Source organism: Siniperca chuatsi, linkage group LG1 (assembly GCF_020085105.1).
Source record: "Siniperca chuatsi isolate FFG_IHB_CAS linkage group LG1, ASM2008510v1, whole genome shotgun sequence".
NCBI lineage: Eukaryota > Metazoa > Chordata > Actinopteri > Centrarchiformes > Sinipercidae > Siniperca > Siniperca chuatsi.
Genome location: NC_058042.1, coordinates 21,536,954 through 21,556,977, shown reverse-complemented (window position 1 = coordinate 21,556,977; position 20,024 = coordinate 21,536,954). Strand labels below are relative to the sequence as shown.

Genomic DNA, 20,024 nt, shown 5'->3' with positions numbered 1-20,024 from the left:
TTTCCCTTAATCATAATAATAACAACCTTCATTTAAAAACCGGATTTTGTGTTTACCTGTGTTATCTTTTACTAATATTTAAATTTGTTTGATGATCTGAAACATTTAAGTCTGACAAACATGCAAAAAAATAAGAAATCAGGAAGAGGGAAAACACTTTTGCACACCACTGTATATAACAAAGCAAGTGTCATACTGTCATTTATTGAGTTCCACTGACATGATACAGAAAGAATCAGAGGCTCAGGTTTTAGTTATGCATTCCAACAGAATAACATTCATGCCTGATAAAGTAACAGTTCATTACAGAAACTGTAGAAAACATCATCTAGGTGGCCTTTCATCTGGTTTTACATGTGCAGCATGAGTATGGATTTACTCTTTTAACCGTTGTGCCACAGGTTTTATCTTTCATGACATCACAGAAAAAAGAAAACAAATCATAGTGTTCAAATCTGGCAAACAGAGGGTTTAGATGTTTTTTTGGTTTGTGCAAACCAGTCTACAAACCTTTTTTCTGTCTTTCCTTTGTAAAAACATACACAAAAAATAAACATGTGGAACAGAGCTGCTCATTGGTGCTTTTGTATTACCTATGCAAAGCTGTAAGGCAGGCACCTTCTCGATGCAGTTTTACAGGTGACAAAAAGAGTCACCTATGCAGGAGTTGCTACAAATACGATCACAGGCAACTCATAACAATGGGCTATTTCTACCCCTCAGTAACCCACATTCATGTGGTGCATAAAACTGGATTCACGGTAAACGAGAGGGAGAAGCTACAGGCATTAAAAAGAAGGAAGGAATTAGATCTTCAGTTCCTCTAGTGGTGCATGGTGTGAAGACTGCACGCAGCAAAACGGTCCACTGACAGAAACTGATAAAATTAAACAAAATGTGCATACAGGTTTTGCTTTCACTTTGTCACAAAAAAATGTACAAAATCTGACTGCAACAAGAACCAGGTGATGATCTTTGCATTGCCTTAACTTTCAACTTTTTAAAGCCTCCATCACACAATCTGCAGCAGAGAAAAAACTAGTTGTACGACCTGTAACTGCTCCTCCTCCTACACGATTTCAGGGTCATTTAAAACCATCAAACACAGGCAACACTTCCAGCATTTATGACCAACCTCGTTGTCAGCAAGGGGGATGAAAAACATTTGATTCATTCTTGTTGATTATAAAATTAAAAGTGTATGTTGAGGATGATAACCGCCCTCGTTATCACTTGTATGTAAAAAGGTATATCCTACAAAGTTATACTGTATTTTAATATTCTGTCCACTGCTGCTAAGGTGATTTCCTTCCCAGGGTAATGACAATCTGGATTCATGATGCTTCTAAGAAAACACTAAAAAAAAAAGGTACAATAATGTATCTCTTGACAAAAGGCAACAAAAGCTACAGTGTTGCGCCTTTTTTCCTGAGAGCAAAGGGGCTCTGATCCAGGATCATAGTACCAATGTCTTCACTCTGACTTAAGAGGCAAACTGGCCTCAGATCAGCACCCCTGTTTAAGGATACACTGTGAATAGAGAATTATAGCTGGTTCCTTGTCAGTTAAACCTGTGGCCCTTTTGGTCAACAAGCCTCATATGAAAAAAACAAAAAACACACAACATAAACAATAACACGTGCAACACCTTTTCTGGTTCTTTACAAGCAAAACATACTGTAAGACAAGCCAATCAAAACTCTGGTTATTCATTCAGGAATAGTTCTTTGCATTCTCTTCTCCGTTGCTACAGAGTACCTGACGCATGGTCAGTCATAATTTTTTCACAGTTTAAACAAGAAACAATGAAGCCAGAAACTCTGGTGCTGAATATTTGATAGAATTAAAATGCCTTGGCTGTGAATAAGTAGTAATGCCCTTCATAACAACTACTCACCAGTTTGTACAGAAGTCCAAATCATGAACTGCTCTGGAGCACAGCTGTGCAGCTAAAACTGTGCCAAAGACATAAATGTCTGTTTGATAGGTCTACAGAACACAATGAATGATTTCAGACTCACAAGGAAAGAAAAACTGGGCAAAATGTCACGCCAGAAAATGGATCTTACGTAGCTGTCACATGAAAGCTTTGTTTCTTCTGAGAGGCTGTGTTAAAGTTTTTCTTTTTTCCACTGATGTGATCCTGTTGAATGGGTTTAATGAGTTTCAGCATACAGAAAACAACACATTCAAATGAAGTTCAAGGTTAGAACAGTGAGTATTTCTAACACTTCTTTCATTCCAAACATTTTAACCCCAATTTGTCTGCTTTTAACTCCAGGTCTGACAGGCAGTGGGCAGCCGCAGATGCAAAACTCGGTCATCCTCAGCCAGAATATGTTGACGGTAGACATGAAGAAAAAGAAACCCTGCCTAAAGAGGCATGAAAAACAAAAGAATGGGCGACGGAAAACGGAGAGGAATAAGATGCATGGCATGCAGTTGTGATGTGTATTTTTGTTGTTGTTGCTTTAATCATTTTGCTCCTCCTGCTGCACCTTGTTTACTTCTGCTCCTCAATTTCTCGTTTGACTTCCGCTACATAATGGTGATCTTTCCCATGAGCCACCTCCATGATGGCAGCTGCCTGAAGACAGGAAAAAAAACAGTATTTTAAAATCATTAAAAGACACATTGCAAATGTATGATGTGGTTAGCCCCCAACACATTTGTACAGCTTATGACATTGTAATTCATGGCTATCAAGTGCTTCTGTGGATCAAGGTTTGAACAAGCACTTGACTCACCTCACATCTCTAAACCTATTTTTTCTTCATGAGTTATTCTGAGTGTAGTTGCCTTTTACAGCTCACTTATCTTCTGCTAATTTTTCTGTCCTTACCCTTCCTGCTCTTTGGAGCCCAAAATATTTTCTACCTTCACTTTGCCACCTATTAACATAACAACTGACCAGATGTCTGTAAATGTACCTTCTTCAGAGCTTTGACTCCTTGTGTCTTCTTCTCCAGCCCCAAATACAGACGTCCCAGTTTCAGATACATAGATGCCACATTTAGAGAGTATGCTGGGTAGTGAACACTGTAGAGAGAATATAATTTATACATCAAGCTAAGCAGTGAAAGCGAGAGGAAACAAGAGTTATAATCTATAATTAATGTTACATTGGGTTTTGTTGTAGTGTTACAAAAGTTCAAAACATGTCAAGCTGGAAGAGTACAATAATAAAAGTTAAAAGACATAGCAGATGTGGCTGAGTGTTGTATACCACAGAGGGAAAACATTTTTAGCATCATCAAGCTTGAGAGTGCACTAAAGGATCTATTGTAAATGCATTACTGCCTCCCTGCAGATCAATTTACCTATATGGCTGAATGATCTTCTCTCCGTAGCTCATAGCTCCTTCCCAGTCCTGCATGTAGAGACAGACACCCATGGCCTGATACATCATGTGCAGCATGTAGACGTTGGTGTCTGCAAATATGGCTCCCATCTTCTCCTGGCTAAGCTCACACATCTCCAGCAGCTCACTGGGGGGTGCCAGAGAGTCAAGGAATAATGGCACACGCAACGTAGAGAAAGAAGAAGAGGCTGAGAAGTGAAAGACTGTCCTTGATAAAGAAAGACAAACTGACAGACTGAGAGGGAGAAGACGTGAGAAAATGGAAACCAGAGAGGAAGAGGATATTCTTGTAGTGTTTGGCTCTCCTGAACTCCTCGATGACATTCTTGGCGTAACGGACCATGGATCGGACTTCCTCTGGCTCTGGTGGAGAACTCAGCTTCCTGATCTCCATTTTTTCTTTATCCTAGAAAGAGATGGAAAGAAATGACGTAGGAAATAGATGTATGGTAACATATCCTACACAAGATACTCTAAAGCTTTAAGGAGTTTATGTAAAAGGAACAAGGGTACGATTGAGCCTTTGTTGTAACACTAGCCGCGTCCCAATTTGATACTACTATACGCACTAATTCTGACCAGTATGTGGTGTGTTCACATTGGAATAGTACACAAAAGTACTCAAATACGCACAATGGGAGCTACTCACAGCTGGAAATGATTAGACACTACTTGCTGAGACAGCTCATGGAAGATCTCAGAACACATAAAAAAGGACCACATTTTCAAAATAAATGTTGATTTCTCATTGTTTAAGTTTCCAAATATGAAACTGGCAGTTGTTTTCCAAAGTCAAAAGGATACTAGACATCCATTGCCACATGTCTATTATCATTTCCTGCCAAAACAAGATATACTATAAAGAATGGTGAATGAATGGATAGGATTTTTTTTGACTGCCTTGTACATCAGTCATATCAAACAGACTGGGACATTTTCAGGAAAAGCTTAACTCGAATATCTTGATAGAATATAAAGTGCATTTCATTCTTAACCTCATCCAAAATCACACAGGTGGCACTTTCTGTCCTCATTTGGGACTGAATTACAAGTGTCCTGTTTCCACAGCCTTCGGTGTATATAGTATAAAGCATGTATGAAGTTCATATGTTAGTATGTAGTATGGAATTTGGACACAGCTACTCAGCTTGCTTGACAGTGTAAGGTACAATTTCAAACAAACATACGCAGTAACACAAACAACAGAAACATCAGTTCTGTTGTTGGCACAGAGAGGACAGAAATTGTATCATGTCATGAACCTGCAGCAGTTCTCCAACAGACAGCAGAGACTGATGCAGGTGAGACACTTTCTTGTATATTCCTCACATCAACAAAGCAAAAAGGTTCCACTCCAATTCTATCAAAAACTTTATGAAGGTGTATGAGCGTGAACAGTACCTTGGACTTGGAGGTGCACTCAGTACACTGGCATGTGAAGAAGTAGGAATCTAACAACCTCTCTTTCCTGTCCTCTGTTGGATAGAGCAGGTCTATGTAACTGTTAAAGATCTACAGAGAGAGAGAGGGAGATGAAATATGAAAAAATCATGGCCCTCTTACATCAATCAAAATAAAGACTGTCATAAGCATATGTATCTCTTTGTGATTGTATGTGGTCTCAAAATTGCGAGAAGCACCTTCGTTGCTAGATGAGCTCAATGTTTACTTACCTCGTCTCCAGGGTTTATCTCTTGAACAGCTCTGACCTCAGCCACTGTGCCTTTATAGGTCACTATGACATTAGGACTACAGCTGTGATTCATCAGTGCTACACTAGAAGGAAGAAAGGAAGGAGGAGAAGCACAAAAGTTTAAAGAAAAATTGTGAAATCAGACATTTTCATAAAAGCGTTACATTTAGAAGCTTTATGATGTTGGGACTGATGGTTGATGGTTTATGGATATGTCACACTGACTATAAAAATAAAATAAAATAATGAAACGAATCAGAAGCAGCTGAGATATAGTGGATGTAAGGAGACAGAGGGAGGAATTTAGGATTTATCAGTAGATAAATACACTGATGAATTGATGAGCTGTTGAACGATGGTGATGTGTTGACATGGACTACTTACTCAGGAAAAATAGCTGATCCCAGATGGGAGAGCTCCTCATCCTCTATGGTAAAACCATTACAGTTAACCTGGAGACACAAAGACAAAACACAGGAGAGAGAAGGAGGGACAGGGCAAGAAAGAAAGGAGGGAAGACACAAACAAACATGTGGCGACAGAGAACAACAGGGTGAGTAATAAGATAATACATCTTGCATCACCCTCTACTCTCCTGTGCTGTAACACCTCCTCCACAGAGGAGGTGGAGATTAAATGTAGCTGTAATATAAGAAGCCAAAGAGTCTGTTGGTGTAGCGTGGAGAGAAAAGAGTCAGCAGCGCTAACAGACAGATCAGAGAGCTTAATGCTGTAGAGTAAATCAGACAGGACCAGCGCGTGTGTGCGATACAGATCCAGAACATGAGCCATCTCCATGATGTAACTGCTGACAAGAGCAGGACAACTGGGGGTGATGTGAGGGGAGAAAGATAAAAAGATGTGTGAACACAAGCATTAAGAACGTATGACTATGAGTAGTGTGCACATGTAAACATACTGTATTTGCACATTGTGTGTCTAAATGTTTTCTGTGTGTATGTTGCAACCCAGTATGTCCTTCCAAGACCAAGAAAGGTCAACACCTGTCTATGTGTCAGCCAAGACCTCTGATGCTCGACACACGACAGTAACAAAAACACACCCAAGATCCTGGATCCTTCTAGGAACAGGAGGATTTTAAATCAGTGGATTTCTAGCAACAACCCACACAGTACAGAGTGACTCTAAAGATACTACCAAAGAAACATGGAACATCCTATGATCCAAAGAAACCTTCGGGATGTAGTGTTATCCAGTGTTACCTGTGCAAAGAGCTCAGTGAGGGCCTGTTCGTCGGGGAGGTCACTGATGTGTCTGGAGTAGAAGTGGTGCAGTGCTGCTATGTCTGCTTGGTTCATCTCCTCCTTCTCACTGTCCATCTTATCTAAATCTGGAAAAGGCAATGAAACACAAACAGAGGAAGAGACAGAAAAATAGAAACAGAGAGGACAACAAAGAAAGATGAACATACACAAAAAAGGACATGGAGACAAAGTCAACACCATAAACCAGACCATCATAAAGAGACCACCTTGTATCTAGAAGGTTGTGTGTTTATTAGCTCATGTGCTTTGCCATTAAAGTGCTTTTGAGTATGAACACTGACTCTCCACGCTCCTTTGGTTCTAGCCTCAGGCTAAAATGTCCACTTTGCAAACAGGACATCTCATAATCTAAGATGCAGACATCTCAGAGAGATTTCTGAACACATTCGGGCTTCCGAGATAAACATTTGAAATTTTAATCATTCCATGGCCACGGCACTGACGTTGCTATTACCACTAGTGAGGCAAAAATGTAATTTTTTTATTTTGTTCCGACTAGCACTTTGGTATTGTGAGGCGTAATGAACTTTGCAAACTTATTGGGCCACTTGCTAGAATTGAGACTTTTAGTCTAGTTAACTGTTTGGGGCAGTTCTTCCATTTTAGAGGAGAGAGATTACCAAAGGGACCATGCAAAAATGACTTTAAATATGCATTCTCCTTGAAAAAATGAGAGTATGTATGTGTTTTTTTTTATTATTGGTTACCACCATCATAATAATCTATCACATGGCTCCTTAGTAGAACCACTCAGTGTTAGTAACGTGTAGGATATGCTGTTGCTGTAGGCCATGTGCCATTGTCAGTCACACTAACTCAAACAGACACACAGAGACAGTCTGGTGGCAACAGGCAGCAGCTGGCCACTGATTTGCTTTGTGTGCATGAGAGATAGGTGTGAAGGTTAATTCTGTGACAATCCTCTGATGACACATCTGAGCCTGCAACAACAGCTCAGACTAAATGATGAACACCGAACAGAGCAGAGAAAACAATTTGTGGGCGCTTAGATGGAACAAAGTCTTGTTTTTGGACAAATACACTCTTCTCAACTTACAATGTATGATTCAGATTATTGGGAAATGCTTCACATGTGTTTTCAGGACTACATTTTATACAACCTCAATAATACAGTTGAGTTAGTCTTTATCTAAAAAGCACCATAAAAACAAAACAGAAAATGCTATAAATCTTCTTGTCGCACAACATTAAGCTGGGCAGAGTTTAGTTTCTTCTATGTAGTTATGGGCTGACATAAGGTATATGGAGTACATGTGTTAATACCTTGCTTCTCAGTACACAGTCCCTCAGAGAAGAGGGTTGAGTACCTTGCTCAAGGGCACAGTAGCAGTAGTTTTTAAAGGAGGGGAGAGAACATGAAATTACAGCACCCAGAGCCTTGGGATTTAAGTCCCAGTGCTCTGCAGACTTGGAGTGAATGAAAAGAGACAGAACCAGGACTCGAGGCTACAGCAGAGGATATTAATAGACACACTGCTACAACTGCAGAGACAGAGAAAGATCACACACACTCACACACAGACTGCACCATGTAACTAAAAGTGCACGCAAATGTAACTAAACGTACACGCTCATGTATTCATACACACACATCTACTTACGAGATTCAAACTCTTTGAGCAGTAGCAGCCTTTCTGAAGGGGTGCGCTCTGTTGTGACTCTCTGCAACATGAGACACGGTCGAGAGACATGTGGTCATTTTAGTCAAAAAAGCAAAATCATGCAAAATAAAACACAAAATAACCAAATTGCCCTTTTCTATGTCTTGCTTTATTGTAGCAAATTGTTTTTTAAAGACCTTTTGGCCAATTAAGAAGTGATTAAAACACTAACAATACAGCAGCTGGATAAGAGCACTGGCTTCAAGAACTTTAGTGTTCAACAGGACCAACACTTTAATTTAAACAGAGTAAAACAACAAGGTTGTGTTAACATTGCAACACTATAGTTTGCTTCGATTTAATTGTTTTTGTTTGATGATGCCAGTCTGAACAAGTCACCTTTCTGAACTGCAATGAATGAATAGCAAAGACATGACACCCAGGATACTCCTGATGCTACTCATGCAAAGGTATACAAATGAAAAGAGATAAATTAAGTCATTGCATCGCTGCTCCAGCAGCTCACAGCTGGTTTTATTGCATAAAATATGGTCTAGCTCATAAAATGAACTTATTATCAAGTCAGCCCCTTATTTTGTTTGACTCTTTATCTTCTTTAAAGTTTGTCTAAAGGTTATAAACTTTGTGTTGACTTTCCAGTCACATTCTCACATGGCTCCGTTCAGCCATCAGTTTTCAAATAGAGGCTGGTCATTTTGAGTTTTCCTTGCACTTGTGATGGCAGGAAAACCACAGGTGTAATTAATAATATTACTGATTGCTCCAGTCCCTTTATGAGTACCAGTGGGTCCGCATCACTACGTCGTCGGCGTACGCCTGTGATGCGCCGAGCAGTACGGAGTCTGCCCACCATTTAAAAGGCGTCTCAGCCTTTTAACACACAACACTTGTTGTTTTTTGCTTTAGTCTTTGGTCTACTTTTGTTCTCAGTGTCATAAGTATTGCTACCCTAAGATTAAAAGTTGGGAACTCTTGTGCACAGTGTTGCTTATAAACTGAGAAGGATGATGTCTCATGTCTTTTTGTTCTGTAAAAGTATCTCACATCTATCTTCTCTCTCTTTGCTGTTTATGTTAAACCTTTCCTGCATAGACATCCATGTTGTTCCCAATAAAAAAAAAGACATGTCTGAATGTTGAAACATTTCTACTCCTACTTCATATTACTTTACCTGTTTCACGATGAGTCTAGCCACCAGTCTGACGGTCTCTGATGGACACCAGTTTTCCCCATAGGCACACATAGCTACACACTCCAGCTTATGCATTGGCCAATCACCTCTCTGCATAAATGCACGCACACACACAGAAAAGGACAGAAACTTCTCAGTTTTACTGCAGTGCACCAAGTGTTTTTTGTGCCATGAAACTAAAACTAGGCAGAGGGAGGACAGACTGAATCGCCATAGCAACAGCAGTGTGTGTGTGTGTGTGTGTATACACTCTCTCTGTCTCTTGCTGGAGCTCTGCTGATGGGGTCCTCAATTTATAGTCCAAGGTCGGTCACAAGAATAATAAAAATAAGTTCTTTTAACTCACTCTGTGGTGGTACTGACACATATGGATGCACACAAACGGTTCAAACTGACACCAAAAACATTTGTAAATGTAAAACAAGAATCAAATGGCTTGATTGCTGCCTATTTTCATTCGCTTTGTCCTTCTATTAGAAAAAAAAAATAGCAGGAATAAGACCGAAACAAATGAAGACTAAAATAGATATTTGTAGGACAACATATTTTGTTATTTTATTTTTTTTATTGTATTTTTGGGGGCTTTTCTGCCTTTATTTAGCAGCCAAAGATAGACAGGAAAGGGGGAAGAGAGAGAGGGGATGTGCAGCAAAGGGCTAAGGGCTGCGGTAAGGACTCAGCCTTAGTACATGGAGCGCACACTCTACCAGGTGAGCTACCAGGGCACCCCAGGTCCACATATTGTTATATATTTTTATAAAAGTTACTGTTTGCAGTAAAAATGTATTCATGGTCCGTTCCTTTAGTTAATTGTGGAAACTGGCGCACATACACACACACAGAAATTACAAGCCCTCCATAAAAATGAACATAAAGGAAGCAGAAAGCACTCTTACCTGACAGTCAACATTGCAGTAGTAGGCCTGCTTACATTTGCCACATTTAAAAAGGTCTTCTCTCCTGCAATGACATAAAGACACAAAATGCTACTCTACTAAAGCGGTGAGAAGTGGAGCTCTTATCAGAACAACATTTAAATATATCAGAGTCTTTTCAGAATTGTGACAAAAGGTGGGATACACTTAAGCTGAAACAACAACAGAGGTTAGTTTAGTGCCACCCCCACCCCCAATGCACACATGCACCCCTGGCCTTCTCATCTCTTGGCTCCTCCTCTCTTGGGACACATGGACAACTATATTTAGCACCCTAACCTTTTACTGCTCTACAAACCTTAAAGGCAGCTTGGGTAGGACACACGTGTGTATAAAAGTGAGCGTGTGAGAGGGCGTTAATTTAACTCTAAAGCATCTCATAAAGAGTGTCATAGTGCATCAGATCTCAACAAGACAAGTAGGCAAGCTAGAGGGCTGAACCTTAAAAAGGACCAGTGCACTGCAGTTTAACCTTCCTTTATGTTTTTGACACAGTATGCCTACACACACCTACACATGTCAATACTCTCTGAATGTTGTAGGCTGGCCTTTCTAACCACTCCACATCCTACACCGTTACTGGTGCACGCATGGGCTTTAAACTACCAACAAATGACTCAAAATCATGTTATAATTCAATTCTAATTATAAGTAAAACTTTAAACCTGATAATAATAATAAAGTCAGACTCTGATATCATAAAGACTGCAGGTTTTCTTTTTTACTATTTGGAGTGCATCAAGCATGTGTGTAGGACTTGTAGGGATAAACAGAGGCTGCCTTTAAGGAAGTACTCTCACAGAGTAAATGTCACACTATGACAAAGATATCAGAAGAAATCTGTGAAGCGCTCCCTTAACTGTATCTTACCTCTAAGTAGTATGAGTAGCTTATGTAAGACCATGTGCTAACATACTAATAGGCTCATTAAGCTTACAGGAAAGCAGGCTTTTTACATTTTGGATTTTAAAAAAATCACCACTAAAGGTTATTGTAGGTGAAAGTTGCCTCACCGCACTGACCCATTTAAGTCTGCACCAGCTAGGTAGGTGTCCAGAGGTTTACAAGCTAACCTAGCTCGGTGATGAGATTAGCCAGCGTTGAACTGGACACATTACTCGCTTTGTTCTTTTTTAAGCTAGGCTAAAAATAAGACAAAAACAGCCTGAAGCTAACTGTCAGAGAGGTGTTTTTCCCAGCTGTTTCAGAGAGGTAAGATGTTACCTGGTGAAGCAGTGCTCACAGTGCGCTCCCCTCTCATTCACTGTCAACACGTAGGAGTAGGCAGGGCAGGCGAACACCAGCTCCCCCACCGCGAAGTGCCTCACCGCCCGCAAGCCTCTGCCACTGCCCGGGCTCAGGAACCTCTCCGTCCCCTCTATACCTTCGTTCTTCATGGTTTGTTCTGCTTACGGTTCTCCGGTCAGATACTACCGACCACCACCTGTGTGTGCTGAGGAATCTGATCAGCTTCTGTCGGTACCCGTTCTTCCTCTCCGGTCCTCTGCGTGTCCGGTGCGGCTCTCATCGCCCCCTGCTGGAGAGGCGACGACACAGACATGCAGCCACTGTACAGTGTACAGTAACTAATGCATGCACTGATGGACTCTGTGGTGAACAGATGCGCTGTAGCTGGATGTCCTGATATAAAAGCAGACAGACCTGCCATCACACCTGCTCACTGCATGCTTACCTTGCCTGCATTTGCTTGGCTTTTTGTTTGTTTGTCAGATTGCGTCCCTTCTGCTTTTACACAGCCTGTGTCTTCTGTAATGTAATGTGATGTGATGTATGTTGTCATGTTTTAAGTGCCTGTGCTGGTTGTCTGCTTAACATTGTTTTGTGTTAATTGCCTGCATTGTACATGACCTACTTCGCAATATGCTTGCCGTGATTGCAGTGATGTTGATTAATGTGCATAAGCAATGGTGTTGTTCATTTGTTGTTTTATATATATTTCTATATGTATTTTCATACCTACCTTTTGTTTACTGGATACATTTTTTTTTTAAGTTACCAGAATGATTTGGCAGACAGACAGATATGCACATCCCAGCAACACAGCATACAGTGATCTCCTATACAGTACACTATTTTGCCCAAAATACCAAATTACCATACTTTTATTCTGGGGCTGTTTTCCATGGTTTATGTTATACTCAATTCCAATTAAGTAAAGTCTTACCAAGGATAGTTCAGAAAATAGTGTGCTTCCAACTTTGTGGCAAAAGTTTGAGGAAGGTCATCTCCTGTTTCAACATGACAATGCCCCAGTGTACACAGCAAAGACCTTAAAGAAATGGTTTTCTGAGTTTAAAGATCTGGACTGGCTTACACAGAGCCCTGACCTCAACCCCATCCAACACCTTTGGGATGAACTGGAACACTGACAGTCCAGTGTCCAACATCAGTGTCCGACCTTAACGCACTTATGGCTGGTTCCCAAGTCTTATGGAAAACCTTCCCATAGGAGTGGAGACTGTTGAACATCTCATTCCAAAACCATGAGCATTAATATGCTGCTAAAACACATATAGTGGAGTCCACATACTTTTGTTTTTCATGTCACAGAAGAACAAAATGGTTCAGTACAGAATCATGGCCGTCTTCTCCAGTGGCTACAAATATATAAATGGTGTAAATGTGTCACTACATTAACCATATTGCTTTTGCCCCAGTAACCCATCTCTGCTGGAGGAAATATTGCCCATCTGCATTCTTCTGAAATTTGAGGCGTAGTTCATGTCAAGGCAGCTCTCTGCCCTGCAGAAATTGAGATTAGTCATTTACAGGAAATGTGTACAGTGTGTTATTCAGTTATTAGGAGCACAATATGTTGCCATGTAATTACTCTACCAGGAATATTATTCTAACGCTGCCCAAAATGTTCCCTCACAGCACAGCATTTGGGTGGTTTGAGGTCAGGTTGCCATTCCCACAATATAAGAAAACACAGTGACGTTTGACTGATGGATGGAAAAAGAATACATGTTTACCACATTGGCCATCCGTTTTTGCAGATAGTGGTTCAAATCCATGGCTGCGAAACTGTCAAAACTGAAACCGACCAACAGATATATCAATATGCTATAATATCTGGGTATGTTTGTGTTGGTGCTTGTCTATCTATTCTGAACTTGCACCATCAACCGCTGAAGCAGACCAAAATACTTGACACCATTTAGTTTTATATATATATATATAAATGCATTTATTTAAGTTAATCATTTCTCCTCATTCAAAGTTGAATTTCTGCAGAATCTATAAAACAGGGAACAGTTAGAAGCGCTGTACAGTCTGACAACAAAACTAGGAACCGCGGCTGAGTACACTGTGTATATATGTACATACTGTACACACACTGATGTAGGTATATACAAAAATATACACTTTTACATGTGTGACCCCTCGTACCATTTCACCCACCACTGTCATTCAATGAAGCCACATTCCTCTTAAAAAACACATCATTACCCCATTACTTCATGTCCCTCTCTATTGATTACTGTTTTACCGTTTATCGGTCATTACTGGTTGATGAGACTTGTACAGTACAGTGTCTTATGTGCATGTTAAGCCCCCCTTATGCCCTGACTCAAACACTGTTACTGTCACTCATAGCAAAAGATGGAGAAGCTTTAGCAGTCCTTAGCTGGATGTCTCAGCGGGGTTTTTCACATATCAGAGAGGGCTCTTCTGTTAATCCTAAGAGGGCATTTGAGGTGAAAGACTTCCCTCTTGTTAGGACAAATCATGAAAAGCTGAGAGAACACAAAGCTCGACTTTTACACCTCCTCTCTTGGTAAATTCCACCAAATAAACCAGCTGATTGTTTCCCTCCAAAACAGTGAGTATGAATAAAGTCCTTCTGGCTCAGTGGGGAAGACGCTCCTGTTCGCTGACTGGTGTTCAGTTATATGACCCCTTTTAATGCTAATACAGATGCCTGTCTAGAAAAAAAGCTAAAAGCATCATAGAAAGAGAGGAAGAATATTGTCAATCTTGCAAAGTGTTAACACACACAGAGTTGGTTCTGCCTCAGACGTTTTGCAGACACATTTTAAGACATCAAATAAGGAAACTGCCAAATTTGTACCCTGTGTCCATTATAAAACTGACACCTTATCAGCAGCTAAGAGCCATTCTCACCCCGGTGTATCCTACGTGTCGAAGTGAGAACGGGAAGATGTGATACACAACATACACTGTAGGCAAATGTGCACCCAACACTGAACGAGTTCTCTGCGACTTTTACCTCTTCTCATTCTTCCTCATACAGAGAAAACAGGAAGGAACTTTGGCACACTGTGCTAAAGATGTAAACATTTAATCATCCAATCAAAATGAGGCGCTGGACTACTTAATTATTACAGTCATTTCCTCTGTGTATAACATAAAAATAATACAAAATAAAATAAAAATGTTTTCAAGACTAGTTTAAAAAGAAAAAGGCTTTAAAACAACATATTTGAACCATTGTTGCAGACAGTATTGGCATGGTCACTCAGGTGTGTGCAGTTTGGTTCTCATGCCTGTTCAGTTTCCACTGCCTGGCCATTTTAGTTTGGCTCAATCAACAGTTTAAGAAGAAAAGAATGAACCAAAGACAAAGAAAATGTGATTAAGAAAATTTTTTGAAACTCTCGGGTGGTGCATCGTGCATCAGAAGTTTACTCCGGTCCCTTTTTCCTTTTCTTTTCTAGTTCTCTGCTCGTTACCCACAAGAGGTGTGACAATAGAGGGAGCTATACACCACTAAAAACATCATCATGTTACCCTGCCTGACAATGACAAAGGGCCAGATACTTTGAAAATGAAGACTTCCTAGTTTGGGGTTCTCACCTATCCAACGCTGAGCAACACTGAAGCATTAAAACTTGATTTTGTGCACTGTACTCCACCAAATCCTTATTTACAACTTAAATTCCAACGAGCTCTTCAGTATAAGAATTATTGATTTGCAACAACCTTAAGAAATTAAGACACAACTGAAAGTTTCACATTTTTTGCAGTTTCCAAACAGAATGGCAAACCCCCCCAACCCTTTTCCGTTATTTATCAGTAAATCCACCTTCTGATTAGCATGAAATCTAACTAACTGAAACCTTAAATCAGATTTGGGCCCTTGAGTCTGGTCACCATGGCAACACAAAACCTTCCTCACATCTGGGCCTCGCAGCACTATGCAGCAACCTGCAAGCTGCAGTTTCACCTGACCTTCTCTACTCCTCACTCTGCTTACAGATGGATGAATGTATAAGACAAGGCAAACAGCAGGTACAAGGAACAAAAAGGGCAGAAAACAAACAAAGTGATGGAACAGAGGATTGAAAATTGTCACACAGCAAACACGACAAGCTGTCAGTTTCTGTAAATCGGTCCAAAACAAACAAAAAAATCTAAGGAGCATTTACAAGTAAGGATGTGAATGTGCGCGTTTGAGAGAGAGAGAAATATTGAGAAACAGAGAGGATATTTGACATTAAAGTACAACACTTGAGGCTGCAGCGTCTTTCTAGAATAAATTAGGAAATAGGAGATGCGAGCTTTATAGGCCATTTCTGTTGTACAGTATATCTGTTCAAAGATGTTTTGTGTTAATGTAAGATGCCTTGAAGCTGCCAAGTGATGAGTCGCTCCGAATTTAATCAAAACCAATTCCCCCAAACTGCACCATCATTACTCATCAATGACTAACAGTACGGAGGATCATAGCACTTAAGATGAACCCATGTTGAAGCCCAGAAGAGACTAGTGTTGCAAAAGATACACAACAGACAGACACGTACTGAAAATGGTATCAGTAACACGATCAGGTAACAAAAAAGTGGCATAATGCTGTTTGGTGACACTGAAATATTGTTCCACAGAATAAAGTAGCTCGCCAAAACGAACAAGTGTTCTCATTTGTATTTTGTATCAGTAAAATGCAATCAGAAAAATCTGCTCACCTCTATCAGAAATAGAGTGAGGACCAATGGTAAAACCTTGTTTATTGCAGTTTCAAACTTCTGAGCAGATGGCTCATCTAACAGGCACAATGAAGAAGAAAAAACATGTTGATGGAAAACACTACTGACTGAGTGTAACTGTGGGAGCTTGTTGGTGATACATGCATCTTTTCAGAGCACATTTCATACAGTTTGACTACAATCAAGCCTTTGGAAACCCCTTTTTCTTTTTGCACATCTGCTCAGGCTGGAATAAGCAAGGTTTTACTTTGTCAACAAAAAGAGGGACCTCGGATGTCAAGTGTAAAATGTTAGCCACATAATGATGGTGTTTCCTTCTAGCAGGCTAGGGTAAGTTGAAAGTGTAGAAACAAACATCTCAATCATGTTAGCTGATCTGTAAAATATTGACTGTCTCATCGTGGTGATATTATACATTCCTTTTGCAGCCAACACCTGTTAGCTCTAGAGAAACAGCTGCAACGTTAAATCCAGTTTGGGTGTGATTAATAGACAGTAACCTTCCTACAATGTCAAAAAAGACACAGGCAAAGAAAATTATCTGTGCAGGAAGAGAAGGTGTATAAACTGAACCGCTGCACAGGGAGCAGTTAGAGAGCAGCAAGAGTATGTGAAGAAGAACTCTTTTAAATCACTCTTCTGGTATTCCTGAAACACAAAACATCCATTTAAAATTTGGTTCCATTTTTTTGACAAAACTAAATAAAAAAAGATGGATAAGAGATTTTTTTTGTGTACGGTTTCTTTAGAGACATAATGGTGTAGAAGTGAAGATGCTGTGGCAGCCAGTGCTACAGCCTGAAGACAAACAGTAAATCCTGAGGGTGGGCTTCATGACACTTTCTGGTTTCAGGAACTGCCCCATCCAAAGTAGAGAAGCTCCTCCCTGATCCCCCTTCCCCTCCCCAAGACACAGTCTGCAGGAAACAAAGCAGAACACACAGCATTCTTCTCTCCACCTCGCCTCTCTTTTCTCTGTTAGTCCTGTAAAGCAATGCGAGTAAACGAGAGGAAAAGCTCAAGGAATCAAGTCCATTTCCTCGAATCACATCACTCTACACCCAAACTTCACCAAAAACCACAACCTGAAGCCTCCGTCCGCCGTTACAGGCTCTAGCTCGGTGCGGTGAAACAAAGAGAGAGCAGCGGAGAGGAGCGACAACACCAACACCTGATTCTTTCGAGAATGAAAAAAAAAGCTCCTGCGACACCTCCGTGGAGAATCAACAGCAAGAAATAAAAAATATTAATAGGAAAATAAAATAATTACAAAGTAAAAACATCAAAGAGTTCGATCTCACCAGCATTAAAGAAAGTAAAAGAAAAAAAAGAATTCACTCGTCATTTGCCTCTGGAACCATCAATGAAAAAACACTGAGGTATGTAGTTTGGATGGAAAGCCTCTTCATCGCTTTTATCCTAATCATAATCGTCACTGTCACCATCCATCCACCAGTCAGTTTCCGGTTTACTCCATTATGGTCTACAAGCCCCTCCCCCCCAGTGGGTGTGGCTCTTTGTTTTTTGGGAGGGGTGAGGTGGGGGAGGGGTGTATAGACGTGACTGGCTGTACCTCTGAGGAGGTGGAGCAAGAGGGATCCATTAATCCATCAAGTTTGTCTTTCCATCTCTTTATCCGGGTCTCAGAGTCTGTTGGTGTCTCTATCTAATATCCAACTCTTCCCAGGGTCTGTAGCGCCCCCTATGATTGTAAATTGAGGGTGAACTTCCACTGTTGGTTGAGGCTCGGGCTGCAGACCTCCACAGTGAGTCCGCCCATCCTGGCACTGCGGCTGTCCAGACAGAGGTTGCTGCCCACGTGACGAAGCTTTGAGTTGGACTCAATCTGCTCCCATTTCTGCAAGGACATAATGATGTCATGACATAAACATAACGTGGTGTGCAGAATTCGGCAAGAAATGTTACAAAGGTGCCTTAAAATTAGATTTCTCTGGTAAACCGATATTCCAGTCCAGCCAAACTGAGGGTTTTTACCTGTCTGCTGTCATTCTCTCGACAGCCTTGTAGTTTGATGAGGGAGCCAGCTGTTCTGTCCACCACAGTCAAACACAAGTCCATGTGTTTGACTGACTTGTCCTTGGTCAGGGCCCACTCCTTTACAAAAATTGAATTATGTAAAAACAATAGTATAAACGCACCCACACTTCTGCATGCCCACATACTGGGGGTTAGAGATGTTCTGAGCAAACAATAATCAAAATCTTTTTATATGGAGTCTTGGCCAATTTCATGTCCTGATCTGATGTTTTATTTTATAACATATTACAGCAACACTGTACATGCTGAAGCACTGCACATTAAGGGGCATAAAATCAATCCAGTAAGATTGCTCCATTTGCTGAATACATGCTCAAAAGGAAATGACAGCTTTTTTCTTTCTACTTTTTGTCTAACAAAGAAGTTTTTAGGTCCACATACTTATGATGAGATTAACAGGTTACAATAAACAAAGGACTGGCATCGATTAGGCTTAAAATATCAAACAACAAATCGAACAAAGGACATCTTCATCCGATCAAGTGGTGGATCAAGTATGTCTTACATGAACAAATAAAAAGGAATACTGTTGATCTATTATGGTTTGTACTGCGCTGACTTAAACAATAGCAGCAATAGATAACAGAGGTGGGGTTTAGTGGCTTCATTTTATTATCTGTGTTATATTACACTGTATAGTGTAGAGGAAGAATTATTAGCGTCCATCAAGACGTGCACCCTCACAACATGTTGCCTAAAGAGCCATATTGCCTTAGTTAGATAAAGCAGAAGTTCATATACCTAGATTTGAGGCTGTAAACCTATTATATATAAAAATGAAAAACTACTTATGTGGCAAGTTTTGCAATATTGCAAAATGATGAGGGTAAAGCAGACGTGTAAAGCTAATGGTCTCTGACTCTAAGTGACACCAGTTCCCCCAGTAAGACCACTACACCTGTCATTCTATTTTAGGAAGAAACTATTTGAGAAACTGCACACATACACACACACATACACACACACATACACACACACACACACGCACACACTGTAGACCCTTCACATTCAAAGGGCTCCAAGACATTTATACTTCCTCCAGGAACAATGTTAAAATACTTCCACGTACAGATAGTCTGTAAGTTGAGGCTTCAGTATACATGGTAAGTCTACAGCTGACCTGACATATATACTATCTATTCTATATAGATCTATACAGAAAACATTTTTTCTCTTTTTAGTTACTACAGTCTTAAAATATTTCACATTGTGTAACATTTGACCTTCAATAGTTGAATCCTTTAACATTCCCCCTGTACTCTCACCACCACCACCTGCCACCCAGGTGTCTTTAGAGCAAGGATTGGACAAGCTGACCTGTGTGTGTCGTTGTGGTAACACTACCTGGTTGCCCCCAGCATTGTGGCATTCATAGACGCCCACCACACCATCAGCAAAATGACCCAGGGTGTCCAGACAGTTTCCTCCCTGCTGCAAGGCTCCAAACGCTATGTCCTGGTGATCTGGGACTCTGAACACACACAAACACAGTATTGTTAAATTGTATATTAAATGCATCATGCATGTACTAAATCTATTGAAATATTTTTGTTTTATTAATCAAAAGTAACTTGTGGAAAGAGAACCATGTTTTTGTACCATTTTCTTCGGACAAATAAGAGAATATAGCCTTTATGTTATTACATCTGAAATTATACATTTATATATAATTAATCTTATTCATGTAATGTGCTTGAGTTATAATTGCTAGTAAAGGTTAGTCATTAGTGTCACCACAGTAATTTGAGAGTCTTATTAAAGTATAAAACATTAGATCTCAGCATACAGGAGATCACAGTGAGAGGTGAGAGTTTTTTCAACATGTAATTTAAGTCTTATTACATACTATTATATATTGTGTCATACTCTGTACCCTATCATCTT

The 20,024-nt window shown here is 40.2% G+C and overlaps 2 protein-coding genes across 3 annotated transcripts in view; both read right to left on the bottom strand.

The window, feature by feature from the left end:
• Nucleotides 1–172: 172 nt before the first annotated feature.
• Nucleotides 173–12,064, bottom strand: smyd2a (SET and MYND domain containing 2a). Of its 2 annotated transcripts, XM_044179611.1 has the most exons (13): nt 11,335–12,064; nt 10,072–10,135; nt 9,155–9,265; nt 7,963–8,023; nt 6,278–6,405; nt 5,439–5,506; nt 5,035–5,137; nt 4,763–4,873; nt 3,647–3,767; nt 3,321–3,495; nt 2,931–3,039; nt 2,499–2,587; nt 173–2,373 (listed from the first exon to the last, which is right to left on the bottom strand). In XM_044179611.1, the coding sequence occupies exons 1-12, from the start codon at nt 11,505–11,507 to the stop codon at nt 2,504–2,506; spliced, it is 1,308 nt and encodes a 435-aa protein (XP_044035546.1). In that variant the 5' UTR covers nt 11,508–12,064; the 3' UTR covers nt 173–2,373; nt 2,499–2,503. The 2 variants fall into 2 exon arrangements, with proteins under 2 accessions (XP_044035546.1, XP_044035470.1); XM_044179535.1 differs by having other exon boundaries at nt 173–2,587; nt 11,335–12,056.
• A 1,232-nt stretch (nt 12,065–13,296) lies between these two features.
• Nucleotides 13,297–20,024, bottom strand: part of galnt2 (UDP-N-acetyl-alpha-D-galactosamine:polypeptide N-acetylgalactosaminyltransferase 2) — a 55,826-nt gene continuing 49,098 nt past the window's right edge. The window contains exons 14-16 of the mRNA XM_044179423.1: nt 19,485–19,611; nt 18,078–18,197; nt 13,297–17,940 (exon numbers count right to left, since the gene is read on the bottom strand). Of these exons, the coding sequence (XP_044035358.1) occupies nt 17,785–17,940; nt 18,078–18,197; nt 19,485–19,611 (403 nt within the window). The 3' untranslated portion in view covers nt 13,297–17,784. The remainder of the gene's footprint in view (nt 17,941–18,077; nt 18,198–19,484; nt 19,612–20,024) is intronic.